The sequence below is a fragment of the Dreissena polymorpha genome, chromosome 12, assembly GCF_020536995.1.
Source record: "Dreissena polymorpha isolate Duluth1 chromosome 12, UMN_Dpol_1.0, whole genome shotgun sequence".
Taxonomy (NCBI): domain Eukaryota; kingdom Metazoa; phylum Mollusca; class Bivalvia; order Myida; family Dreissenidae; genus Dreissena; species Dreissena polymorpha.
The window spans coordinates 36239986-36266831 of record NC_068366.1 but is presented as its reverse complement, the minus strand read 5'-3'; the positions used below and the strand labels follow the sequence as shown (position 1 = coordinate 36266831).

Sequence of the window (26846 nt, the reverse complement as noted above, 5' to 3'; positions counted from 1 at the left end):
CATCATGGGACGGTGTGCGGCACGAAAGAATCACGTCAATATCTCCAAGGTCAAGGTCGCCACGACTAAAAATATATTTATTTTGAAATAAAGGGGGTTAATTTTGTTTGTTCAATTTAAAAGTTCAGTTTGAGTTGTCTCCCTTTATCAGACTTTTTTTCACAATGAAAACCTGGTTTTGTGACAATTTTGTCCCTTGTTTGCTTTTAAATTGTTGTTCACCATTCTGACAGGCGTTCATGAGTTACCTGAAGTCTGTGTTCCTGATGGGGAACAAGAAAGTATTTGATGTTCATTCAATCGACCTAGAACAGTTTGCCAGGTAATAACATACCCAAACTTACATCTTTCTTTATAAGAATTTATTGAGATGAAGTAATTGAACTTCATTTATTTGTAATTGGATAATTTTTTTGCAATCCACATAAAGGCATATGTCAAAATATTGTAAAATTGATTGCAATGACTAATTGCATGCGTTGTTGCTGTCTGCAGAATTACACAGTTTTTACAACCATCCCCATTATAGTGGCTAATCTGTTATATGAACGCTCTTTGGTGGGAACATATTTGATTAGAATGTTTTGTGTCTTGAGAACGATAACATTGTTAGATTCTGATTTTAATATAACCTTACTTCTTTTAAGATCACTTGGGCTTGCATTAGCTCCAAAAGTGCGTTTTTTGAAAAAGGACCAGAAAAGAAAAGAAGAAATTATTTCAAAACAATCAGTGCCTGAAGTGAACACACCAAAAAAAGCTTCAAAGTCATCAACCCAAAAGACTTCAGAACCAGTTGAAAGTAGTGATGAAGGTGAAAGTGGATCTTCAGACGAGGAGGTTAACATGAGATCTTCTGTGAAAAATAGAAAGGAGGTGCACAAACATCATAATGAAGAAGACAGTGAGTCTGATGACAATTCTGAGGAAAGCGATTTCTCTGAGACTGAAACACCTAAAACTATAAATGTGAAGAATGCAAAATTAAAAGCTAAAACTGTGACTAAAATTGCAGAAAAAAGAAGTAAGACGAACTTAGTCAAAGAATCAGATAGTGACAGTGATGAAAGTGATAATGATGGAAGTGAAAATTACTCTGAAAGTGAGGATGATGATAATGATGATGATGATGAGGAGGATAGCAGCTCTGAGAGTGAAACTGAAGCCAAGAAGGGTGGTGGCAGTGGTACTTTCAGGTTTGACATCGATGCCAAGGATGATGACCTGTTTAAAGTGAAGAGGAATGTGGACATTGACAAAGTATTAGAAACAGTGGTAAGAGCTCGGCAGTTCACTTAATACAGGCTAAGAACATGCTTATGTAATACATTAATAACTGAAGTCTTTGTATATTTGGATGTCATTAGATGATCAATAGGCTATTAGTGTGCAATTCCAAAAAATACCCCTGTGGTCTATACAATTTTTCACAAGGGTATTCCAAATTTAACACTGGTCCTCTCATGTTGTGTTATGTCAATTATGTCATTTATATAGAAAACTTAATAATTCAACTGCATGTGGTTAAGGCAAATCAAAACTTTTTGTTTAAATAAAAAATTGGGGATGATAAATATTAATATAAATATTAATGAGCTTTTACAGTGCATAGTTTTTTAAGAGGGTAATTTCAGTGGGTGTATATTAACAGTTTGGTTCATTTTGCTGTATTTTATTGTCCCCTACCTGTTTTTAGCTCTGTCTGTGAGTCTGTGCGTCTGTGAGTCTGTCACACTTTTCTGGATCCTGCGATAACTTTAAGTTCTTCATATTTTTTCATGAAACTTGAAACATGGATAGATGGCAATATGGACATTATGCACGTCATTTCATTTTCTTCCTACGTCAAAAATTCTGGTTGCTATGGCAGCAAATAAAAAAAATATTCTGACAATGGTGGAGTCGGTAGGGGACATATATTGCTTGGCAATAGTCTTGTTATTTCAGAAAATTGAATATTGTTATTATTCTGAGCTTTTGTGATTCCCTTGAGCTTTTTGTTTGTTGTCAACATGTTCCTCGTTTCATTACAATCCTCTTGATTTAGAGGTCATGAGTAGTCTACGCCCTTTTTCTACTAAAATCAAGGTCAGAAACCCTTTTTAAACCCAAAATGTTAATATTTTTGTATACAATCTTAAAAAATTGCAATAATTCAGTAAACAAAAAATGAAATTCTAAATTTTGATTAATTAAAACTTAATTTTTATCTCACAATAAAAATATTTCCTTAATAATAATTTGACTCTTTAATATAGAATGTATGTTCATAATTATGGTAGCCTGGTGATCCTAATGAGGGCCCGACGTCTAAGAAGTCAAAGAAGAAGCTGAAGGGAGTAGACAAGGAGAAATTGGCCAAGAAATTGATCAGAAAGAAGATCCTGGTTAACAGCAAGATAGTTTTCAATGAGGAGGGACAGGTGGGTAAAATAAGTTATTTCATTTTAGCAACCACAATTCCAAGCTTTGACTCTTAGAATGTTGGAGTAAATATTTAGACGCACCATTATTGACTTTCATGTGTCATGTTGGACTTCCCAATAATTTAGGACAAAGAGTGTTGTTTTTAAAGTTGGTTATTTACAGACAATGAAATGCAGCAAGTGCTACTGATTGTTTCTGATTTTATCAATTCAATGAGACAGATCTGCAGCTCTGTTTTCATCTACAGCATGGCTTTATAAGCAAAGATATTACATGTATTACAGAATGTAAGAAATTTCAAAACAAATTTAAATGAGATTCAGTCTTGGTTTTATGATAAGTTTAATATTTGTGCTGTACTCTGTGAAAAGGGGGTTGATGCATGTGTGAAAGTGGCGTCCCAGATTTGCCTGTGCAGTCTGCATAGGCTAATCAGGGAGGATACTTTCCGCGTTTATGATATTTTTATTTTATAGAAAGTCTCTTTTAGGCAAAAATCCAGTTTAGGCGGAAAGTGTTGTTCCAGATAAGCATTAACCGAGCGTGGCTCATGTAATATTTTAAACCTGAAAACCATACTTAGCCTGCGCGGACTGCGGACTTAACACACATGCATTAAACCCCTTTTCACAGAGCTCATGTAATATTTTGAACCTGAAAATCATACCCTTGACTATGTTCATTCAGCCTGAGCTGGACCCCCACAAGGTGCCTCAGGTGGACATGGAGACCTCTAATGCTGGTGGAATCAACATTGACCTCGCCAGGCAACGCATGCAGCAGGAGGACAAGATTGATAAACAGATCTTCCGACAGAAGATAAAGCAGAAACACAGGGTAGGCATTGTGTGGTAGTTGTGTGAGAACAGCGTAAAGACAGTTGTGCGTTTTGTAAGATTTGAAACAAAGTGTATGCGGACATACAGTCTGTAGGTTTCTCTGAAAAAGGATAGAGGATCATGATCTCTTGATGTAAAATTGTTTATAAGTTGAATAAACATATTGCTATAATACTTGACCAAAATGATAGAAAAACTTAACAGGTGGACAAAGATAAACAAAGTGTGTGAATTGAGTATCTTACCAGTGGATAGTTTTGTATTCCATACAAAAAGGTTATAAACTTGTGTGACATTTTTTTATGTGGCATAATTTGCGGTAAATGCCCAACTGCAAAGTTCATGGGATCTGTCTTTTAAAGATATTAAGGCAATTTTAACTCATGACTTAATTTTAAGTTTAAAATGATATCAAGGCCAAGTGAAAGAATAACCTCTAGTTATAGGGATAAGAAAGTTTTCCCATTAGTGTATCCTTGCTTATTTTGATCCCTGGAGATGGTTCCATAAAAATCATGAATAATTTTGTTTCATTTTCTGTTGACAGGAGGAGCGGTTGAAAAGGAAGGAGGAAAACCGTGCAAGGAGCGGACGGGTTGAAAATGACGAGGTAAACTACCAGTAAATTTAATAAAATTTAATTTTTTGTTCTTCAACCCCCATTTAGTATTTCAAGCACTTAAAATATTCATCAGTTTGAAATAGATCTTCTAAGGTGTCAATACCAGATATTGCACAATTTTTATGTCCCCCACCACTATAGTGGGGGACATATTGTTTTTGCCCTGTCTGTTGGTTGGTTTGTTGGTTGGTTTGTGTGTTTGTTTGTGCAAACTTTAACATTTGCAATAACTTTTGCAATATTGAAGATAGCAACTTAACATTTGGCATGCATGTGTATCTCATAGAGCTGCACATTTTGAGTGGTGAAAGGTCAAGGTCATCCTTCAAGGCCTAAGGTCAAATATATGGGTCAAAATCGCTAATTTAATGTACACTTTTGCAGTATTGAAGATAGCAGCTTGATATTTGGCATGCATGTGTATCTCATGGAGCTGCACATTGTGATTGGTGAAAGGTCAAGGTCATCATTCAAGGTCAAAGGTCAAATATATGGGGACATAGTGTTTCACAAACACATCGCTTGTTTATATTTATGTTGGGACTTTCATGATTGCGTAATGGTCAATCTCAAATCGGGTTATGTTAAAAGATGTATACTATTTTATGGTACATTATTATGCCCCCCTTCGAAGAAGAGGGGGTATATATTTTTGCACATGTCGGTCGGTACGTCCGTCGGTCGGTTGTCGGGCCGTCCACCAGATGGTTTCCGGATGATAAGTCAAGAATGCTTAGGCCTAGGATCATGAAACTTCATAGGTACATTGATCATGACCGGCAGATGACCCTTATTGATTTTCAGGTCCCTAGGTCAAAGGTCAAGGTCACAGTGACTCGAATAAGTAATATGGTTTCCGGATGATAACTCAAGAATGCTTACGCCTAGGATCATGAAACTTCATAGGTACATTGATCATGACTGGCAGATGACCCCTATTGTTTTTCAGGTCACTATGTCAAAGGTCAAGGTCACAGTGACTCGAAATAGTAAAATGGTTTCCGGATGATAACTCAAGAATGCTTACACCTAGAATCATGAACTTCATAGGAACATTGATCATGACTGGCAGATTACCCCTATTGATTTTCAGGTCACTAGGTCAAAGGTCAGGGTCACAGTGACTCGAAACAGTAAAATGGTTTCCGGATGATAACTCAAGAATGCTTATGCCTAGGATCATGAAACTTCATAGGTACATTGATCATGACTTGCAGATGACCCCTATTGATTTTCAGGTCACTAGGTCAAAGGTCAAGGTCACAGTGACTTGAAATAGTAAAATGGTTTCCGGATGATAACTCAAGAATGCTTACGCCTAGGATCATGAAACTTCATAGGTACATTGATCATGACTGGCAGATGACCCCTATTGATTTTCAGGTCACTAGGTCAAAGGTCAGGGTCACAGTGACTCGAAACAGTAAAATGGTTTCCTGATGATAACTCAAGAATAATTGGGCCTAGGATCATGAAACTTAATAGGTACATTGATCATGACTGGCAGATGACCCATATTGACTTTCAGGTCACTAGGTCAAAGGTCAAGGTCACAGTGACAAAAAACGTATTTACACAATGGCTGCCACTACAACTGACAGCCCATATGGGGTGCATGCATGTTTTACAAACAGCCCTTGTTTTCAAATTGTCATTGACTTGCAGGATTTTATTTCAAACAACCTTATAAAGGTATCATCCTTTACAAAAATGTTGTTTTTTGTCATTCCACTGCAAACTTAAAAGATAACAGTTTTTCTCCACAAATTGAGTGCAAGGAGCTCTGTGCTTAAGATGGGTTATTGTATTCTCTTAGGAAATGGAGGTCAGGCTGCCCTCTGATGGTGATGATGACGATGTTGATCCGTTATCATTTCTACCTGACCCAGATGAGGATCATGGGAAGAGAAATTCTGATGAGTCATCTCTGGAGGACGAAGAGTGGGAGGGGTAGGTTGATAAAAAAAATGTGATGACAGAAATGGAGGTGTATTGAGAAAATTTATTTCATGTAAATGTATAGAAAAGTCTAATAGCCTTTTAAAAAAGACATTCCCTCTTCATTAGGTAGATAATCAAGACCATTGTATACTCTGCGGAATTATATTAATGCAATGGCAGACTTTGTTTATTTGGGACAATCTGCAAATTTTTGGAAACATTCACTTTATTATTATTTAAATAAAAGTTTAAAAGTAACAGAGAGTGAAATTTGGCATCCAATTCCAAAGCAGACTTTTGCTGGGTCATGAAAGCTACAAGCCCGATATATTTAGAGGTGTTCAACTACAAGCCAGCAGGTTTTATATTTAACTTAACATTCTTGTCAGGTAAATTGTTGCAATAACATTTTAGGATTTAATAACAGTTGTGTTCTATGTAACAAAATGATTGTGTATCACCATTTGAAATGTAATTCAAAACATCAGTTTCTTCCAATATAATTGGCATTTTCAATTATAAACTAATTGAAAACATCATTCACTTAAAAAATAAACTAGTTGCAAACGTGATTCACTCATAAATTAAACTCTTTAATATTGCAAAACCAAAGATAGCTTTGTTTTACAATCACTGTACATGCCATTGAATACATTTTGATGGATACTAATGTATCTAAAATCCTCAAAATGTTTTTGTTGCAGACCTGCAAGCAAGAAAAGAAAGTTGCAATTAAAATCATCGGGGAAGAAGAACACTGTTCAAAGATCCAGTGATGATGATGAAGATGATGAGGATGTTGAAAGTTATGAAGAAGAAGAAGGGGATGATGACGATGATGAGGAGGAGGAGTGTAAGGATGTAATGGATACTGAACTGTCTTTGAGAGATGATGAGGCAATAGCCTTGAAACTACTGCAAGGCAGATGAAATATAAATGCACTGTGTAACAAAATAAAATGTTATTGAATGCCATGTTATTTTTTCTGTTTATGTTATAAGATTGCTATAAAATTTAATGCATAATTCTGAATATATAAATACATCAGTTTGATCATTCAGTCATTAATGAATGATTTTTTAGTTTTCTTCACAATCCACTTTTTTAAATTAATAATATTTATCATTACTTTACGTTGATATCAAGGTTATGCAAAGGTGTCTGATTAATTGTTTAATTAGTTTAATAGGCGTTTAGAAAAGGTACGTTATATACATAATACTTGGAATCAACCATAAAGTCAAAGCTGTTATATAAAAACGAATCATTAAAAAAAACAAAACAATTTGATACAAAGATTTATAGATTTGGACACAAAAAGCAACGAAAAATGAAAAACAACATATTTTAATAATATAAAGCGCAAGTGCTCATGACATGATGAACAACATAATCATAACCGTTTACAAAGCAGCATCTTGGCTATAATATTTAATAAAGTCTTTAGAACTGTGACCTAGAGGTTAGATCAACGGAAATCCTGCGCCATCTTTCTGTAATATATTAGGCTCCGTACGAATAAAACAACGACTCTGCTTCTAAGTGGTTATGAGTAAAGATAAGTAATACTCCAGTATTACCATATCTATGGAAGTTCTGTGCTAAATCAACATGCAGGTAAGCAGCACGGCTTTTCTCAATAACTTTATCTAGTCTGTGAAAAAGGTCCTCTTCATGCGAGCTTATGAATTAAGAAAAAAAACCTGTTATATATTTTTTCGCAAAAGTCTTCATTAATCTTAAGTTTTGTTGAATTCCAAGCCGAGACAATTTGATTCCGTTTTCTGGGAGAAACTAGTATGTTGTGCCTTAACCCTTTCAGCGCTGGAACCGAATTTTAAAGGCCTTTGCAAACAGTTTGGATCCAGATGAGACGCCACAGAACGTGGCGTCTCATCAGGATCCAAACTGTTTGCTATTCTGATAGTATTCTTTGAAAAAAAATCGAAGAAAATGCTTATTTTAGAAACTCAGCAGACGACATTTTAGCAGACGACAAATTTCCCAGCATGCAAAGGGTTAAAGAGATGCACATTCCTGCTCAGGGTCCTTACTAACGAACTAGCGAACAAGTGGTGGGCCTTATTATTTTCACTTGACACCGATGATGTGTAGAGCTATCGCATTTTTGCTCAAGAATATTAAGACTCCCAAAAACAGTTTTTCTAGAGGTAATTGAAACTAGTTCCAAATTATGTTACGCTGGGTTAAAAACTAGGGTCCCTATGTCAAGTTGAATAATGTGAATACTAGAAGTAATCTTTTGTTAGAATTGTTATTTCGGCACATCGCTCAGCCCATTTGATTCAACAATATCTTGACCGGTTCTAAAACGTGTTGAATATTATGGAACTAAAGCAGATTAAAGTATTAGTTTATAAATTAAAAAAAAACATTCAACCTCGGATTACCTTTAGCAATATAGGGACATCATTATCCTTATATTTATTGAATGCTCATTTTACCAATACATACCTTTTAAGATAAGACAGGCAAAATTGCTTGTGGAGTCAACTATTTGTTTATGCAAACCATTGTTTGTCGCTTTGTATAAGTTGTCCTTTTCACGTTTTGGTAAATTGACAAAATGAAAAAAAATGTTTCAGAATCGCAAATTTTCGTTGTAGTTATATTTGTGAGGATACAGTAATAATGAACATTTACCATGCTCTAAAATATCCATTATATGCATCTTTTGATGATTTAAAAACCTAAAAATTATAAAGCGTTGCAACACGAAACGATTGAATTATTGGGGAGTTCTGTTCTCGTTATATTTTGTGGATTGCTTATATAAAGTATAAAATACATCACTCTTTGTATGAGCACGGATGGCATAGTGGTCTAAGCGATAGATATTTACTCGGGGGTCACTGGTTCGAGCCCAGTTTAGCGTTACTTTTTTCTTTATGTTTCTTTATTTTTTTTTACTCAAGCGTTTTAGATCCAATCTTGACATTTATCAATATAAAGCATTTTATGACAAACTTCAATACATGTCAAAATCTGTGAAAAGGCCCCTTTAAGAGCGTTACAATTGCACAATGTTATGTGCGTATTAAATAACATTAAGCGTTGTTTCCGGATATCTGTGTTACTGATTAAAGGCAGATGGTGTTACAGTTCTTCGGAAGAACAGCCGCTCTATCACCTGTCATTGCATTGTTCATTTACACAATTCTTGTTTACAAAGAATTTTCAAAATTTAAGCGTTCAAAACAATACGTATCAAGATAAAATATTTAACGCACTGTTTTGACAAAAATTTATGCCTAATTTCACTGTTTTCTTTTTGAGTTATACACAATCATGCAAAGGAGCTCTTTGGTAGTTTTGTTAACAATCGTTCATGTGTTGATAACATTAGGAATCGGGGAAATCACAAGCAATGGAAACGCTCATGTAAGTTAAATATACGACACATATTTTAACGTTCAAGTATTTTACAATATCCAGTAGTAATAATTTAACACAATATTCAATAAAAATAATTTTGGCATTTCAAATTGGCTAACCTATACATAAGTACACACACACAAATATAATTTTCGTTTTATATAAATTTTGTTAAACATTTTACTAAAACTTTTGGAGTTTTAACAATACACTTAGCGTAGATAGATATTATATCGCAAAACGTACGGTTACTAGGGTGCTGCTGAAAATGGGTGAGAGGATGCCTAGTCGGGTTATCTTGTCCAATTATTTGCTTAATCCAGGTATTTTCGAACCTTAAGAAATACTTTTAAAAGTTTTTAGCCATATTCTATTTACTGTCCGTTTAATATCTGAATACTCATTCAAAAGAACAGAGATTCTTCGAGGGAATCGAACAACTGCCCCAATATCTACAGACATTAATTGGATGAATAAATCTTTGTTACTCAATTGGAAATCGAAACCCAAACTAAATGCGTTTTCATTGGTGAAACTTACTAGTGAACAATAAGCGTAAGGTTAGAGGACTTTGTTTAAAAAGGGATATGAGTATTACAAATTTTACAAAACTAAAGAAAATTCTTAAAATGAATTAAAATTGTTTACAATCTGGATGTTTCGTATTTATGTCTTTTTTCGTAACAATGTTTCAAACAAGTACAGATAGCTGAACTGAGTCATATGTTTCATGTTGTATTAATAAACAAATATTGGGTTTGAAATAGAACGTTTTTTTCTGAAGTTTTGTTATGAGCCAAGATTTCCCAAAGCAGTGTCATTAAAAATGTCACAGATCTATGTTATTTAACTACCCCCCCCCCCCCTCCCCCCATCCCGTGAAAATGTATAATCTGACCGTTTCCGGTCTCACTCCATGCCAGCCTCGGAGCTTACACGCTCGCGCGGTGGACAGCTATGTTCGAAATTGCACCAACGGCACGTGTCGATACGTGCTCTTGGTCTCTTATACCAAGGATAACGTCACATCGGAGAGCGCCACCCCTGGGCTGGCAGAAATAAAGGTTAGTACCAAGTTTGACATTGACCACACGCTGTTTTGTTTCTATATTGTTTAGCACAATATGCTCATGTTGAGCTTTTATGATCACCGTTGTTTCCGTCGTACGTCAACATTTATTTTGGGAACACACTAGAGGGCTCATTTATTGCACAGTCTGCATCAAACTTGGTGTTAACATTTGCCTCAGCGATATCTTGGCCGAGGTCGAAAATGGGTCACGTCGGGTCAAAGAATAGCTCACTGCGTCAAATTAAAGAAATGGGTTTTGGATAATATAGATGCAAATTCGCAACTTGCTAAGAACATTGTTGTAATTATATAATTCGAAGAAGTTACATGTTAAAAAGCAATGTCAGAAGACACATGCATTATACAAACGTCGCAAAAGCTGCTAAGCACAACCCTTTTGCTCTCTTCTTTAAATGCCGGGAGGCTGGATATTTAATACAGCAAACATTTACGGAAATATTCCGGTCCATGTCTTACAGCTGATATTATTTGTATTTATATACTTCGTACTCAATTCGTTTGATAGATGCAGTATCTTGTTTCGAAATAGATAGTTACTCTTATTAAAAGACAAAGTTCCGTGAAATGTAAACCTTTTGGGATACTTTAATGGCCGTATTTACTAACCCAGTGTTATGCTAACAAATGAAGAAAAGGCATGGAGCCATGAACGTAAAATCAACGTTTGAATATATACAGTCTTAAAACGTTGCGTATGACATAAATAAATTGTTATAAATGAAAAAAATGTGAAGTACAAAGGGTTTTATGACATGTCATGTTGAATTATATGATACAATTAGAAACATGCAAAAAATCACACATACAGTATTGTTCATTTTTAGACTAAACATTAAGAATTGGTCGATGAATAGTACGAACCATGAAATAAATTGGTCCTTTTTTGATTTAATAAGCAGCCAATTTTCTCTTTATGGATGTAAACAATGGCGTACATGTTGTATTGGGAGCCCTAGTTTTGCTTATGTGTCTCGCACACAATCGTATGGTACAACAAACATTTCATTAAGATGTTGATTATTTTTGAAACAACCTCATATTATAACATTCTCGCAAGACTCAATAGTATATATGTTATCTCAGGTGTTGTGTTCGAGGTCTCAGGTGTTTTCGTATTGATTCAAAGAATACGGACCCATCCTCTATATAATGACAATGTGAATATCGCATACCAGGAAAATGCATTTGCGAAGCGTTGACAATATTTACATTTTAAGCATGTCATATTTCTTTTATTATCCTGTAGACAAGTCTCAGTGAGCTACAGAAGGCTCTAACGACGGATATGACGTACGTATCCACGGTTACGCACGCGCTGACGTCCGGAATCACGGCGCTGGCGACACAGATGCAAGTCCTCACAAACGTTACACGTGACATATCAGCTCGTTATAATCAGGTATGATGACCGTTATACGCCCGTCCAACTGGCGAGTTTCAATCGTCGTCGATCGATATCGATAAAGATATATTAATGTCTGGTTTTCTAAAAAAGCATAATTATGTAAATATTCGTCTGTTAGTCTGGGTTAGTAGGAATTCTCACGTGAATAATTAGTTGTTGTTTTCTTTCAAAAATCGTCCTGCTGGTGTCAGTTATATAGCGATGGTGTTTTCTTTTTCGCACATCTTCAACGATATCTGACATTTGGTACTTGCAAAGGGCAGAGTGGCGCTTAAGAAAGGCGAAATGGCACAGCGCCACGCAAAAGGGGCCTGGAAAAAATACTAGACTATTATAGTTCTCTCTGCTTATAGAACGTTTTAATAAAAAGTAAAGATCATGAACGCCGAAGTCGCCATCACTATATCTGTAAAATCTTGATCATTCCGGGCTTTATGATACTTTTGTGTGATACGTATACAAAGGTTGCTACCTTGAAGTATTTTTATTGCAATGCATTATGCCATATGGTAGCTGGCCTTCCGGATGTCGGCCCTGGAAGAGGCGGCCAACACCAGCACGCTCCTGGGACTGGAAACCCCCGTTGTCGTGCGACCTGACGTCACTGACGCTCACAAAGGTTTGGGCATAAATATTTAATTTTTTTTCCATATATGATGATAGTCTTTTTCTTCACAGCCAAATAACAGTACTTTTAGCTAACAAAATGATCAGATGTTGAAATATTTTGTCATATAGTTTCGAAGTTATGTTTTAATTAGCGATGTTTATTGTAATTTTAAGTGTAACATTAAAATCGCAGGGGCCAGTAAAATAAAAAAGTATATGTAAGAAAACCTTTTTCTTATATATACTTTTTTTTGACTGGCCCCTGTGATTTAAATGCTTGTTAGACGATATGAAAAATACCTATCTTCAGACCTTACAGAGTGTGTTTGTGTACAACTAAACATATACGTCATCAGGTGCAAAACAAAGTATACAATTGGTTATGTGTAGCATTCGGCATGGACTGCGCGGCCTGGTACAGAGCGAGTGCCAATCACAGCGGTGTGTATGGTCTTCAGCCGGATCCAAGCAACCACAGCCACCGGTTTGATGCGTTCTGTGACATGCGCAATGGCGGTGGCTGGACTGTCATACAGGTGCATGAACAAGTTTACGTTTTGAGTGATGAGTGTTGACCGAATTACATCATTTGAAGGACCTTAATACAACGGTGTTACTATGTTTTTACATTAACTCTTTTTCATGACCTAAATAGTATATTGTTGAGAACAATAACAATACAAACAATTAAAAAACGTCATCAACGAAATAACAAGAAATCGCATGTAATCACCGAGCGACTAAAAAATGTTAAATTAAACTATTAACCGTATTTCTAAAAAATGGACATGAATTCATAATATTCATTTAATTGGGACGTCATTGTATCTTTAAAAAAATGTTATATATTATAGAGAAGAGAAGACGGGTCCGAAGACTTCTATCGGAGCTGGAAATCCTATAAGACCGGCTTCGGGAGCCTCCGTCACGACTTCTGGCTGGGGCTAGACAAGATACACGCCCTTACAGAGGCCGGAAACACCGTGATGCGCATCGAACTTACTGACTGGGATGACGAGACGAGATTTTCCGAGTTCTCGTACGTTCGCGTTGCAGACGAGAACGACGAGTATCGAATACTGGCGGGAAAATACACCGGAAACGGCGGAGACCCTTTTCACACTCCTCGATTCTCTGATCGTATGCAGAGCATGCGATTTTCCACCTACGACCGAGACAATGACCTTGACCCGGCCGGAAACTGCGCGGTGACCTTCACTTCCGGTTGGTGGTTTAACAGCTGTTTCCTAGGCAACCTGAACGGGGTGTGGTACGGTAACAGCTCGTACACGTCGCTCACGAGCAATGGGATCATCTGGGATCTGTGGACGGAGCACGCGCGGGGATACTCACTGAAGAAGGTGGAAATCAAGCTAAGACCGGAAGTGATGGATGCGTAGCGTTTGACATGATAATGTACACATACATACATAATTTACGTAAAACAGTCGGCTACCGCTTTGCATTAAGGGTGTTGAAATCATAATACATATACTTATATTTGGTTCAGAACATTTTTCCCCCAAAGATCATGTTATTATACTTCAAGCAAAAAATTGGTAAAATAAATACAACATATATTATGTCCAAAGCATACATCGTTTTCTGGAACATACATGACCATTGCATTTAAGACCCGTGTTTAAGAGTTAAAATCTTGAAAGCAATATGAAATAAAATTAGTATATGGTTTTTAATAGTTGAATATATTATCGTTTCTTTGTTGAGATATTGAGAAATATTGGATACAATATATGGTCGTTCCTGAATCTAAATTGCTTTATTTATGTAGTTTTAAATGCAAAAACCTCACAAAATCATTCAGACAAAATCATTCACTTACATCGATGCAAAAATAAAAAATGAACAAAATTAAAACAAAACAACGTCGCGGCCATTTAAAAAGTACATGGCTGAAGTAATGAAATAGTGATCACCATTGCCAATTTGTCAGTACCGAATGCACTGTTTCAACTTCAAACATGGACGGTACTACAAGGTTCGGAATTATCTCATGTGTCTGTAGATATTATTGAATTGTTTATTTGAGAAAGCGACGACGCTTATCTGTTCATTCCTGGTTAGAGATAAATTTAAGACATTCATTTAAAGAAGTCGATGTGTGAATGACGGTACAATGGTAAGAAAGATAATATATATCTTATCCCTTTATAATAGAATTGATAAAGTCGGTCGGGCAGTAGATAAGAGGCTATTGGATCAAAATGGAAGCTTTGTGTAATTTACTAAAGGTGTCAGAACAATAAAATTAAAAATCCGATTCATTTGGATATGAAGAAAGTTGTGAAAATGAATGGCTGATTTTAAGATAAGTAACATATTAAAATGATCGAAGGCTTTTATATGTTAAATTTTATTCTGCGCATCCGAAGAAGAAATGTTTAAAAATGGCATCTTTTCTGTGTTATATTTACTCAATTTTTATTTTTGTGCGGGCATCTTCTTCGCTGACAGGGTAAGTGAAAATTATCGTTCAATTCCATATTGGTTGTATTATCAAGGATTACAATATATCATTAATCATTAAAACAATTATATTTGTGACTGGAAAGGGTAAACTCTTGTCCAATTATGTTTAATCTTCTTTATATAATATGCAGATATACATATTTTTAATAATTTTTCTATTTGGCTCCATAATTGCACTTTGCGTAGACGACGATTTTAATACGTCATTTCAAACTTTTGCATCTTACTACGTGAAGTCACGTGTGCAGTCGTCTGCGCGCGGAGACGTACCAGACGACATACGACCGCGCGTTCATCTGCCCGGAACGCTACACCACAGCGTGCGGACAGCTTGATTGGAGAAGATGTACAAAATACAGGTGAAGTACTGAAGGTGAATTCGTCATAGTTAAATACAAAACGACTATACATATGTTATGATAATACTTTAGTCTGATCAAATACCCCTGTCTATACACATAGTGTCGTTTTCAGTTTTTTAATTTACCCTTCCCCACAACACTACATCATTTTACAATGTAGATTATGTCATCATATGCTTATATCCATTTGTTTTGTTTTATTCAGAACTGTTTATAAAAGATTGCATTGACTCATTGACGTAAAAGGACATATAATTATATTATCGAGAGTTTAAAATGCCTTTCTAATAAAAGACATGCACGTGCTTTTTGCTCATGAAAGGACAATGTTTCCTGTATACGTACAGGTATATGTTTTTTCATATCCTGACTTTTCCCAATAAATGCATGTTATTATAAATACCCGTACATACAATACAAAACACAAAATCAAATGAACCTTGCGTTAGTATTAGAAAGTGCGACGCGCACGTGGATGCTTACTACCGTATTTCTTTTTTTTAAGAAGCGTTTTAAGTGAAATCTTTCAATTAAAAACAACCTTTAACAAAAACATACGATAGTAATACAAATATTGCATGCTCGTTTTCCTCCCAGGGTTAGCACGTGTTACTCGCCGACAGAGAAGTACGCGTTGCGTTACACGGCGGTGGAGGAATGCTGTATAGGCTGGAGGGACGCAGGGGATGGGGATTGCTCTGTGCGTAAGTGACCCAATTGTATTTGCCCAAAACATATATGTCCGATCATTTTAGAATCAACATAATTGTTACGTTATTGATTGGTCAATAATCATTTTTATTTCGTTGGAACTAAAGAACTCACAAACATTTTTTTTCAATTCCAAAACAGTTGTTTAGGTTATTGGCCGGTATACAATGCGACTGAAAATTCATTCTTTAAAGTATAGCTCACTTTATCAGCTGAATTTAATAGCATATCAAAAATAACTTTTATCATTCAAATTTCTATTGGGATATTGTTGTATTAAAGGGATCTTTTTACGTTTTGGTAAATTGACAAAATTGAAAAAAAGTTGTTTCAGAATCGCAAATTTTCGTTTTAGTTATGATATTTGTGAGGAAACAGTAATACTGAACTTTTACCATGGTCTAATATATCCATTATATGCATCTTTTGACGATTTAAAAACCTGAAAATTATAAAGCGTTGCAACGCGAAACGATTGAATAATTTGGAGAGTTCTGTTGTTGTCGTTTAATTTTGTGAAACTACGAAGATTGCTTATATAAGGAATACAATTTGTCACGAATACATACTTGGCAGGATGGCCGAGCGGTCTAATTGGTTTTTAGTCCAGGACTCTGGGGGTCACTGGTTCGAGCCCTGCTGCCTTTTTTCCCTTTTTTTAATTTTATTTTTGATTTTTTACTGGAGCTTTTAATCCAATGTTTACATTTATCAAGCATTTAATGACAAACTTCAAAACATGCCAAAATCTGTGAAAAGGCCCCTTTAAAATTAGCATTGTTCAAAATACGAGAATTATTCAACAGCTGTGTGTGAAGGTCGATGTGAAAATGGCGGTCACTGCGTTGCATCCGGTACGATCCCAGAATGCTCCTGTCCAGAGGGTTACAATGGAGACCGATGTCAAAACGGTATAGGTCACTGTTTGATATATCATAATCATACAAATATGGTTTGTGTCTATTTTCAGAACATGAATAAGGTTACTCCATTATTCTTTATTACAATTTCAGAGCCCTCCCACAACCGATACAACGCTAAAGCGTACTGGTGATATTTTGCATATCTTACAATAACATAGTGTGTCGTTATAGTCGCGAAAAAGGCTTTAAATTTATAGCTATATGTTCAACCATAAGAGCTCTTTCTGTGTTTTAAGTATGATGCTGATTTTAAGGAAACTTGATTTAGGGTGATTTACGAAAAAAAAACAAAAACAAGGAAATAAGATTCAATCAAAGTAGAATATTGTTTCAGTTTTCAAGACATTTTATTTAAGAAAAAGTTGGTTTGCAAAGTTCGTAGTGTCTGAGTTGCAAGAAATAAAATTGTGTAAACCCGTGGTAACTCAATACATTTATCATGATTACTTTAAATGGATTTAGGAAATCATCGTTTGTTTGTTACGTGCACAATACGATACAATCAATATTTTGTGGCATTGCAGATATATCACCATGGAAATGGAGTCACTTGACAGTTGGAGCGCTAGTTGTTGTTATTGCCCTTGTCGCAATTTCATTACTGGTCTTCTTCTATTGTCAGCGTCGGAAAAGAAACACGTAATTCAATTTAATACACGATTTGATTTAGGCATATATACTATATTTACTTTCACTTTTAATTTGTTTATTTATTCTCTGTTTAAACTTCCTATCAATATTTTGCTTAACTCTGATGAAATATTAATATAACGTTTACATGGAACGTCAATGTAATATTTGACATGTTTCACATATAAAATTTAATCATAAAAATGTTGCTAAGATGTTTTCAGAAATTTCAATGTAGACTACATTTCAAGAGAAATATCGAGCACATTTCTATTTAAAGAAACCACTCTGTCGACCGCATTACGTTGAAGGAACTGGATCGGGAACACAAAAAGCGCCTTATCGACGCTGAACCGGAAGATGAACAGACAAGCGCCTCCTTAAGTGGAAAAGTCAGCGTCCCCGAAACCCCAAGAGAACCTTCAGCGCCTCTTGAGGAAGACTAGAACAAATTATATTTTTAATTGAAAACACATTTTTTAACTTTATTTAAAAGCATGACAGTCGTTACATAGAATAGCACGCCAAAACACTTGTCGTGTCACTTGCCAAATATTTATGAAACATTGTTATACCACCAAACATATTGTATAGTGTACAATAGAAATATATAAATGCAAATAATCCGAATATATTTTGGATTTTTTATTAAAAACTCGACGCGGCACTCTCGATAAATCTTAGCTATAGCATAATCAACCTTTATTTAAAATTCTATTTATCCATGCCTTTTGACGGTGACTTTAAAGGGATCTTTTCACGCTTTGGTAAATTGACAAAATTGAAAAAAGTTGTTTCAGATTCGCACATTTTCGTTTTAGTTATGATATTTGTGAGGAAACAGTAATACTGAACATTTACCATGGTCTAATATAGCCATTATATGCATCCTTTGACGATTTTAAAACCTAAAAATTATAAAGCGTTGCAACGCGAAACGATTGAATAATTTGGAGAGTTCTGTTTTTGTCGTTAAATTTTGTGAAACTACGAAGATTGCTTATATAAGGTATAAAATACGTCGAGTATGTAAACTCGGCGGAATAGCTCAGTAGGCTAAAGCGTTTTACTTCAGGACTCTGGCAGGACTCCAGGGGTCACTGGTTCGAAACCTGCTCCGGGCAATGTTCTTTTCCTATTTTAAATTTTATTCTTGATTCTTTACTGGAGCTTTTACGATCCAATGTTTACATTTATCAATATAAAGCATTTAATGAATAAGTTAAAAAATGCCAAAATCTGTGAAAAGGCCCCTTTAATTCAGTGTAGCCCGGGCGCATATTCACACGGGTCCTTAGCAACTTCATAGGACACTCGTTTATTTATAAAATTTGCTGAAGTCTCTGGCAAGTAAAATTGGCTTAAACATTTGTCGAAACAAAACGCAAGTGAAAATTGCTAACATTATTATTGTTTGAGCCTTTTATTCTCATGAAACACGGTAGTTTTCATATAAAAGTTGACCTCAAATTTGCACTAATGTATTACTTAACATATGATTTCCCTTACGAGCTCTGCGAAAAACGGCCATGACTTTCGAAATTTCAAAGGATCCGCCAAACATAACGTGACGTTTTTGCATTACCCGTATGTACAAATTGACGTCAGCGACGTATTGTGTTTTGGATGGCAAAGACAAAAACGTTGTTTTAAAAAGCTTTGTATGTTCGGAAAATGTGAAGTTGCAATATTGCGATAATGAAAATCGTTTGCATCGGTGTACTTTTATGCGGCATTTTTTACTGTTGTATTGTACAAACATCGAGTTCACCTGAAAGGTAAGTTACGTAGAGAATATAGTTGTTTATTATTGTAAACTAAAAGGATGTGCTATATTAATTAATTTACTCCAAAATTCAGAACAGAAATAAAATCGCCTAGTAAATGTAATAATATATATGTACATGTACTCATATTTTTTATATTGCGATACGAATAGTGCCTATGAATTTCATGGGATGGTTTGTTACTCTCCATCATATAAACCGCTTTTTTAATCTTGTACCCGAATAATTTGCGTTTGCAATTCTGTTCATAAAATACAAAAATTAGCCAAAAGTTTCTAATCAACAAAGAAAACAAAAGGACACAAATAAGACCTCATTCTTAACTTTAAGTCACATGTTTTATTTTCCTGTTTCAGACCATCACAGACAATAAATCTAGAGACTGCTTCAATTGTCTCACCCGGACTTCTTGAAAGAATATTTTTATTTCCGCTCACCTTTCTGCAAGACGAACCTAAAAGTCCAACCGAAAATGACGTCGTTTCGACAGACACCAGTTTACAAATATGCGACGGGGGTACGGTATTTGACGTGTTCATCGATGCAGGTACGTAACAATTTCACTAAGAACTAACAACAGTTCAAAAGTTCACATGCATACATTCGACTGTCCATGCCCATTTTGTGCATTTTATAACATTTTTAAAAGGTATTAATTTGATGTATATTATGTTTTCGAGAAATCTCAAATGCGGCATAATTAAGCAAATGCACGTTTTTCATAATACAATGTCAACAAATGAAAACCGTTTAATGAGCCTAAATTAATAAATGTGTATTCTAGCATCATAGTTCTAACTATTTCACTGCTTATTCCTAAACACAGCATAATTAGATGCTTTTTTAGAGCGGATAGGATTAAACAGTGCACTTGTCCGTACGTACGTAAATACCTACGCCCCAACGTTCTGTTTTAAACTCTTATTTGACTACCGAGTTGATATCATTCGAACGTTCACTGTTGAATGACCTTAATGTGCAAAAGTAGTTAAGAAATTAATTTTGGCTGCTAAATGAACAATTTATTGTCCAAAAAATGTTGAGTTTTCAACTCCTATTTAACTGCTAGTTGGATCTCGCAAATACTTAACAGTTGACTGTACCTGATTTGCAAATGATTTACTGCAAATATAATTGGCAGGATTATGGTGATGTGTGTCTGTTATAATTTTATAGAATATATAGTCATACAAGTTTGCGGTTTCAATGTCTTTAAATGTCCGCATATGAACCATAAAATGATCATGTACTTTAACTAAGGTCAAACGGTCATATGAAACTGGAACTGTGAATGGTAAAAATATTGTCAGTTCGATCCTGCGGAAGATTGATCTTGTTAAAAAAATGTATCGTGTATAAGAAATGTCTTTATTTGTAGAGATGATATGATGATATACACTGAGGAGAAATGCAATCATCTATAGGAGCCTGCGCTATGTGCATGTGCGTAAAGCGTCGTCCCAGATTAGCCTCTGCAGTCCTCACAGGCTAATCTGGGACGACACTTTCCGCTTTTATGATAATTTTCATTAAAAGAAAGTCTCTTTTTAGCAAAACCCAGTTAAGGCGGAAAGTGTCGTCCCTGATAAGCCTGTGCGGACAACACAGGCTAATCTGAGACGACACTTTACACACGTGCATTAAACTCCATTTTCTCAGAGCGCGATCCATATCTATATATACATATATGTATATACTAAATGCAATCGATTTTGTTTATCATATTTACAGTAACCGTAATTGTTTGGCGAATATGGAACCTGCTCGAAGAAAACTGCGAACCACTCGGCCTCTGGGATTTCAACCTTGATCCCCACCTTGTTGGCACGGACACGAACCCTCCCGATAACGGCTTCGGAATAATTTCGGCAACCTTCCATCAAACATCCCGACTTCTGCCGACATTTAATATCGTAAAGGAAGTAACAAAAAGCAGTCTGATAACGGCAATCGAAAAAATGGATGTCTCCAACGCAAGGATGAGAGTGTTAGATCTTTCGACAAAAGTATATGAAATGATGTCACACCTTTTGTCGATCGTGACAATGACGTGGATGACACTATTGAGATGGACCGTGGCGACTATTCTTGCCGTGTCCTGTTTCACATATTTTTTACCGAATGGTGTGTTAATTATTTATATATACAATTAATTTCACTTATTTTGAAAAAAAACATAACCAATAATTTATCCGTTAAAAATTTAAAACAAAGAAGTTCTGTAAAAGTATTAATAAATACATATACTTAATGGCACTCCAGATACTTTATCAGGAGATTTTTTTAAATACCAAGTAGCATTTGAAGATTAAATTAAACGTTTATATATTTAAAAGATACGTTATGACTCCGTTCCAATAATTCACTGCACATTGAAATTGTTTATTTTTCAGTAAATTCGAATGGAAACACAAAACGAAGACATTTTATAGTAGCGCGTCTTAGGGAAAAACTAAAACCAAAACAGCAACGCACGTCCCCCATGTCTTCACCGAGGGCGAAAGTACATTACCAAATGTGTGAAGTGTACGACACCCTGCCATGTAACTGTGGTGGTCGAAAAACAAGTTTGGAGCATACCCACTACCGCATGTGTGAGCTATTCGACCGACAGCGCTGCAACTGCGGTGGTCGACGGAATGGACCCAGGGAGCTCGAAAAACCTCACGTCAAGTCCGAAGTGTTGGGCGGCGAATGTTGCAACTACAACTGCGGTAAGGTCTTTGTTGAGAATAGGTCACCAGTAAACATCATAGTTCTCGGAAATCCTGAAGCATTTATAAAATTGACGCGCACGAGGAATGGAGGCCTGAATGAACTGTCGACGAGCTTTCAAGAGTCTCACAACGGCATTTCAGATGTTGAAGATGATTCTAATGTGAGCATACACATTCCTAAAACGGTTGCTCGCATCGATACTCTTGAAGCCGCCTATCATCTTGATACTATTGAAGCTATTACAGCCGCCGATCATCTTGATACTATTGAAGCTATTACAGCCGCCGATCATCTTGATACTATTGAAGCTATTGAAGTCGCCGATCATCTTGATATTATTGAAGCTATTGAGGTCGCCGATCACCTTGATACTATTTACAACGGTGGTGATGAAGTGATAGAGCTGGGCACGAGTCTGTGCAGCGACATCGGTCAGCCTTGCTTTAACTCTAGTTTTAAAGAGGAATCGATTCTAAATGACCTTGAAACAATGTCACATTCGAGCGCGTATTACTCGCCAGCGCCAGGAGACAGCGCCGAGTTGAAACTCTCGCCTTGGAAATCACCGCAGAAGAGGCGTGGTCCAGAGGACAGTTCACGGGCAAATGATTCACTGTGGTCATTCTATGACGCCGAGAGCTTTCTGGATACCTCGAACTTCGATCAAAACATTTCTTTTCAACGTGGAGATGGGGTGACTATACTTTTCATTTCATATCTTTTTTTTAAATTTATATTTTAAAGTTAAATGTTCTAAGAAGAACATAGATGATATTTGTTGGAATCGGTGGAATATCGATTTTAATTCACTCGTGATTATAGAAAGAATATATTTTCACTCGTGGCGCCAAATCCAACGAATATTCTTTTTATTTTATGATGTTTTTTTACCGTTTATTTACATTTTAAAACAGTTTAACTGGATAATTTCTCTGGAATCATGAAGTGATTTCGTTAAAAAATGAAGCCATTTCACATTTAAACAGTGAAAATCATCGTTAATGTGTTATTAATTATCGTAGTTATTCGGTCGTCAGGAATGTTGTGTACATGTTGGGGGCCCGACTTGAATAATTATTTTGTCAATTACTCGTTCGTCTTTGATAAAATGTGTTAAAGACACAATTTAAAATGAAGCAGGATAAAAAGAACACGTGGTTGGTGCCGAGATGGAGAAAGTTAATCCGGTTCGGCCCGAAAAAGAAAATAGGGCTCGCTAAAGCTCGCCCTATTTCTTTTTGTTAGCCTCAGCGGATAAACTTTCTCCATTTCGACATCAACCATGTATTCTCTATTTATTTAATACTCTTCCGTTGTTTAAAGGAAATATCATTATTTTAACTCGCTAATTCACTGAGCACTTCGAACAGTAAATGATAACAGTGAAAATAATATTTATTTTTATTGTTTTATTAAAGAATTGAATAGCATTTTTCTGCATTTCATCGGTGTATGAACTGTCGGGAAAATTACGCCTTTGCATAAACGCCGACGGCGTTTATGCATAAATTAGGTGTATTTTCCCCGACATTTCATACACCGATGAAATGCAGAAAAATGCTATTAAATTCTTATAATTACAACACAAAATGATATTAAAGCTGAAATTCTATCGTGGTAAGGGTCATAAAAGTCCTTTTTAATCTATCGTATGAAACTATTTTCAGTTTCGGCTTCATCTCCATCAAACGGGTATATCGTTGAAGTTCGCGCAAAAATAAAACGTCATTTTGCTATTTACCAATAAAAAACAACGCCATTAAGTTTCGCGCAAAACATAACGTCATTTTTGCAACTGGTTTATGACCAGAAAGTAGCGCCATGAATATTCATGTTTAAATTTGCCTACGAAGTGGGTTCATCGGAAGATGAAAACCCGGTCACGTGAACAAATTATCTAATCAGAATGCAGCATTCATATGAATGTGACAGAAGTTGTAATTATTATAAAATGACGTCGCTTTGACGTAATGACCTCATTATTTAAGCGAAAATTACAGAAATGCAAACAAACATTAAATTATGTGAATTGTTTTTTAGATTACCGCTTTTTATATACTCGTGATATGACTGCGTCATTGGGAACAAATAATTTCTCCGATTTATCATTTAAAATCGATAATTACCGACACCAACAAATAATACGATTTTTTTGAACTTCTCTTACTTTTCATTTATAAAAAGCTCCAAAAAAATTGGGACTTAACCTGCTAAAACACAAGAATAAATTTTATTAAAGCGCACAAGACCTTTATTGATGCCTATTTGTCACACAGGCTGATACAGCACAAAGGCACAAGACCCTGCACAAACACTCACAACAAACCCGAACAATATATTTCGTAATGTTTGTCTATTCTTTCAGATCGTGGAGATAGCAATGATTCTGTTGGTAAAAGGAGCAATCAAGATCACAGCGTGGTTCATGAATAAGCAAGGCTTCATAAAGGCATCTGATGGCGTAACACTTCAGGCAGAAAACGCCAACACAAATAGTGAACTACGACGACGGCGACCAAGAAATAGAATCCGGTACAACCGGCAATTTTCTGGATCTCAAAATAACTCTGCGATGAAACTTCATGATACTACTCTCGGATCTTACTGTGCTTGCGGTGATTTTGCAGATACAACCGATGCAGAGAATGGGAAACCCAAAAACATTGGTAATTACCCGTTGGAAAAAATGAATTGTGTAGGTGCTCGTGATACCAATCATTCCGAGAACAACGAATCAATTCTGAATAATGACGTGAACGATCTCATGCTGGAAGGTTGCGAGTCAGATAAAGAACCAGCCATAATTTTTAGATCCAACGAAAATATATATTATCCGATTAATGACGACGCATATGAACGAGGTTCTCACAGTAGTTTATTATCAAGAATACCCTTTACAAAGATTAACAATAATCACAGTTCTGACGGCGGGAATAACTTTAAATTGAGTAATGACAGTGAATCTGTCACTGCAATAGAAGAGAATGTGGCAGCTTTTGATCAACCAGTGTGCAGGTTTTTGAATGAGATCACTGACCTTAACCGCGATAAAGAACTTATGATCGAAGGGCACGAATCGCCCACATTGGAAAAGGATCCCAGCTCTGCTCCTGAGGGAGTAATTTCCGATCAAATAGAACAATTAAACATGGAAGACAATAGGTTAAAATGTACCGCAACTGAAAGCGTAAAACCGCATGAAATCGTAGGCAGTAATTTGCATACAATTGAACAGATTGATGCCCCAAAACTGAATCTATGTGAAAACACTGCATGTATGTCAGTGACTGAAAATCGAGAACTGCAAAACAGTCAGGATAGTTCCAGAACAGTATATGTTGCAATAAACGAGACAACCCCATCGATGTGCAACTACAACACACCAATATTGATATCGGATGTCGCGATACAAGAAGATGGTAATGTAAAGCTGCCTTCGGAACCAATCACAGATGCCATTGATGATCGGGACAATAGCGATGGCATTAGAACACCGGAGTTATCTGCCTCTGATGGATATTTAACGGACTCCTCAGGATAAGGACAGGGTCTATTTGCATAAGTGAACAAACTATGTTCATGGATGTGAATTATTTTGTCGAAGTTTTTCAGTTACCGCACATTTAGAATTTTTTGGTTGACGGATGTGCCTCTATGCAGAATTTAATTGGTCATATAATATTGTTTTAAAATAGAATAGTATCTTATAAAAAATAAAGATATTCAGATGTTGAATTAATATTTTAGTTTTTAAAGGAAGCCAAGCTTTTATCTTATCGACACATCTGAAAAGAAAATTAACGTTGTCATATTTCTGCTGAGGATTAAATACAATAGTTTAATTTTAAATCGAAGTTTAATAAATTAACCACATCTATAAAGATGTTAACAATGAGACGGTGTGTCAGATGAAATACCGTTTTTCTTCCTAAATTCAATATCAAGGACTCATGTCAAGGTCAGAGGACAAATTAGGAATATTAAAACAGCATTATACAAAATTAAAATATCACGGCGTATCACATTTAATTGTATGTCCCTGGCTAAATTTCAATTGATCAGAATGAGATGTTAAAGGTTATATTTGGGTTTAACACTGCCGGATAAAGCTGATTGGGATGAAACTTTGTCATTAATAATTAGATTTTAAAGTATTTTGTCCACACTTGCTGTGCCATCGGTATTGGCTTATTTAATGTAACCTCGTTTAAATAACGCATACCTATATTCGAAAAAAAAAGTATGCCAAGCCTCTACCACGCATACTTACCGTTACCTTAAAAACGTGATACCTGAAAAATATTTATTCACAGCAGGCTCATACTTTACGCCATGGGTTTTAAGGATTTTCAAGTGTCCTTGATAACAAAACTGTTTAAGCATGCGAGTGATTATGTCCCCGTCTTTTTGTAGCTGTAAAATTATAGTGCCATTGATAATCAAAGTACTGACAGTACTGGTGTGACGATGCTTTTGAAGAGGATTGATATAAAAGCATCTATTTAAGTTTATCTACATCCCCACAATTGTGTATGTAGATACGAACATTTTGGGTAGGAAAAAAAATGGTTACGAAAGTTTTGGGTACACAAATTATGCCCCCAAAAAATTGGGTATGAACAAAGATTTGGTTACGAAATAAATGGGTAGGAAAAAAAATTGGGTAGGAAAAAAAATTGGGTACGTGCAAAAATTTGGGTACGAAAAACAAATTGGGTGCGAAAAATGTAGGGTACGAAAAAAAATTGGGGGGTACGGGGAAGAAGTACCCGTGGGGAACTTGATCCATTCAGCGAAGCTGGTAGGCGGGTTACATTTTCGATCAAATATAACAAGTTATAACATGACCTGCGCTCTAGAAGTGAAATAACGTAATGCTCAATTTTGTTGAT

The 26846-nt window shown here is 35.7% G+C and overlaps 4 protein-coding genes across 9 annotated transcripts in view; all 4 read left to right on the top strand.

The window, feature by feature from the left end:
• The window catches only part of LOC127852151 (probable ATP-dependent RNA helicase DDX10), a 29934-nt gene extending 23130 nt beyond the window's left edge, over nucleotides 1-6804 (top strand). For both annotated transcript variants that reach the window (XM_052385984.1, XM_052385983.1), the window contains exons 12-18: nucleotides 234-322; nucleotides 648-1275; nucleotides 2283-2423; nucleotides 3115-3264; nucleotides 3814-3876; nucleotides 5705-5838; nucleotides 6534-6804. In XM_052385984.1, the coding sequence (XP_052241944.1) occupies nucleotides 234-322; nucleotides 648-1275; nucleotides 2283-2423; nucleotides 3115-3264; nucleotides 3814-3876; nucleotides 5705-5838; nucleotides 6534-6759 (1431 nt within the window). In that variant the 3' untranslated portion in view covers nucleotides 6760-6804. The remainder of the gene's footprint in view (nucleotides 1-233; nucleotides 323-647; nucleotides 1276-2282; nucleotides 2424-3114; nucleotides 3265-3813; nucleotides 3877-5704; nucleotides 5839-6533) is intronic.
• A 2148-nt stretch (nucleotides 6805-8952) lies between these two features.
• Nucleotides 8953-13837, top strand: LOC127853722 (fibrinogen-like protein 1). Of its 2 annotated transcripts, XM_052388461.1 has the most exons (6): nucleotides 8956-9232; nucleotides 10150-10290; nucleotides 11566-11718; nucleotides 12238-12343; nucleotides 12724-12869; nucleotides 13188-13837. In XM_052388461.1, exons 1-6 carry the CDS (start codon nucleotides 9140-9142, stop codon nucleotides 13731-13733), a joined length of 1185 nt encoding a protein of 394 aa, XP_052244421.1. In that variant the 5' UTR covers nucleotides 8956-9139; the 3' UTR covers nucleotides 13734-13837. The 2 variants fall into 2 exon arrangements, with proteins under 2 accessions (XP_052244422.1, XP_052244421.1); XM_052388462.1 differs by lacking the exon at nucleotides 10150-10290 and having other exon boundaries at nucleotides 8953-9232.
• Nucleotides 13838-14089: 252 nt separating this feature from the next.
• On the top strand, nucleotides 14090-18079 carry LOC127853724 (multiple epidermal growth factor-like domains protein 10). 2 transcript variants are annotated; one of them, XM_052388463.1, is made up of 6 exons: nucleotides 14120-14809; nucleotides 15060-15182; nucleotides 15783-15889; nucleotides 16703-16807; nucleotides 17344-17458; nucleotides 17730-18079. In XM_052388463.1, the coding sequence occupies exons 1-6, from the start codon at nucleotides 14742-14744 to the stop codon at nucleotides 17893-17895; spliced, it is 684 nt and encodes a 227-aa protein (XP_052244423.1). In that variant the 5' UTR covers nucleotides 14120-14741; the 3' UTR covers nucleotides 17896-18079. The 2 variants fall into 2 exon arrangements, with proteins under 2 accessions (XP_052244424.1, XP_052244423.1); XM_052388464.1 differs by lacking the exon at nucleotides 16703-16807 and having other exon boundaries at nucleotides 14090-14809.
• Nucleotides 18080-18803: 724 nt separating this feature from the next.
• On the top strand, nucleotides 18804-25689 carry LOC127853641 (uncharacterized). Of its 3 annotated transcripts, none has more exons than XM_052388324.1 (6): nucleotides 18804-19227; nucleotides 19593-19783; nucleotides 20968-21360; nucleotides 21630-22167; nucleotides 22204-22648; nucleotides 24320-25689. In XM_052388324.1, the coding sequence occupies exons 1-6, from the start codon at nucleotides 19148-19150 to the stop codon at nucleotides 25493-25495; spliced, it is 2823 nt and encodes a 940-aa protein (XP_052244284.1). In that variant the 5' UTR covers nucleotides 18804-19147; the 3' UTR covers nucleotides 25496-25689. The 3 variants fall into 3 exon arrangements, with proteins under 3 accessions (XP_052244284.1, XP_052244286.1, XP_052244283.1); XM_052388326.1 differs by having other exon boundaries at nucleotides 21630-22270; nucleotides 22307-22648; XM_052388323.1 differs by having other exon boundaries at nucleotides 18808-19227; nucleotides 21630-22648.
• The last annotated feature ends 1157 nt before the right edge of the window (nucleotides 25690-26846 follow it).

What these genes read in the sequence shown, in the direction of transcription:
- LOC127853722 (XM_052388461.1), top strand. Translation starts at nt 9,140, where the DNA reads ATGCAAAGGAGCTCTTTGGTAGTTTTGTTAACAATCGTTCATGTGTTG. An exon ending in CTGGGCTGGCAGAAATAAAG is followed by an intron (nt 10,291 to 11,565) that starts GTTAGTACCAAG and finishes ATTATCCTGTAG; the next exon opens with ACAAGTCTCAGTGAGCTACA. An exon ending in GTGGCTGGACTGTCATACAG is followed by an intron (nt 12,870 to 13,187) that starts GTGCATGAACAA and finishes TATATATTATAG; the next exon opens with AGAAGAGAAGACGGGTCCGA.
- LOC127853724 (XM_052388463.1), top strand. Translation starts at nt 14,742, where the DNA reads ATGGCATCTTTTCTGTGTTATATTTACTCAATTTTTATTTTTGTGCGG. An exon ending in GGATGGGGATTGCTCTGTGC is followed by an intron (nt 15,890 to 16,702) that starts GTAAGTGACCCA and finishes ATTATTCAACAG; the next exon opens with CTGTGTGTGAAGGTCGATGT. An exon ending in CAGCGTCGGAAAAGAAACAC is followed by an intron (nt 17,459 to 17,729) that starts GTAATTCAATTT and finishes TTCTATTTAAAG; the next exon opens with AAACCACTCTGTCGACCGCA.
- LOC127853641 (XM_052388323.1), top strand. Translation starts at nt 19,148, where the DNA reads ATGAAAATCGTTTGCATCGGTGTACTTTTATGCGGCATTTTTTACTGT. An exon ending in TGACGTGTTCATCGATGCAG is followed by an intron (nt 19,784 to 20,967) that starts GTACGTAACAAT and finishes TCATATTTACAG; the next exon opens with TAACCGTAATTGTTTGGCGA. An exon ending in CTTTTCAACGTGGAGATGGG is followed by an intron (nt 22,649 to 24,319) that starts GTGACTATACTT and finishes CTATTCTTTCAG; the next exon opens with ATCGTGGAGATAGCAATGAT.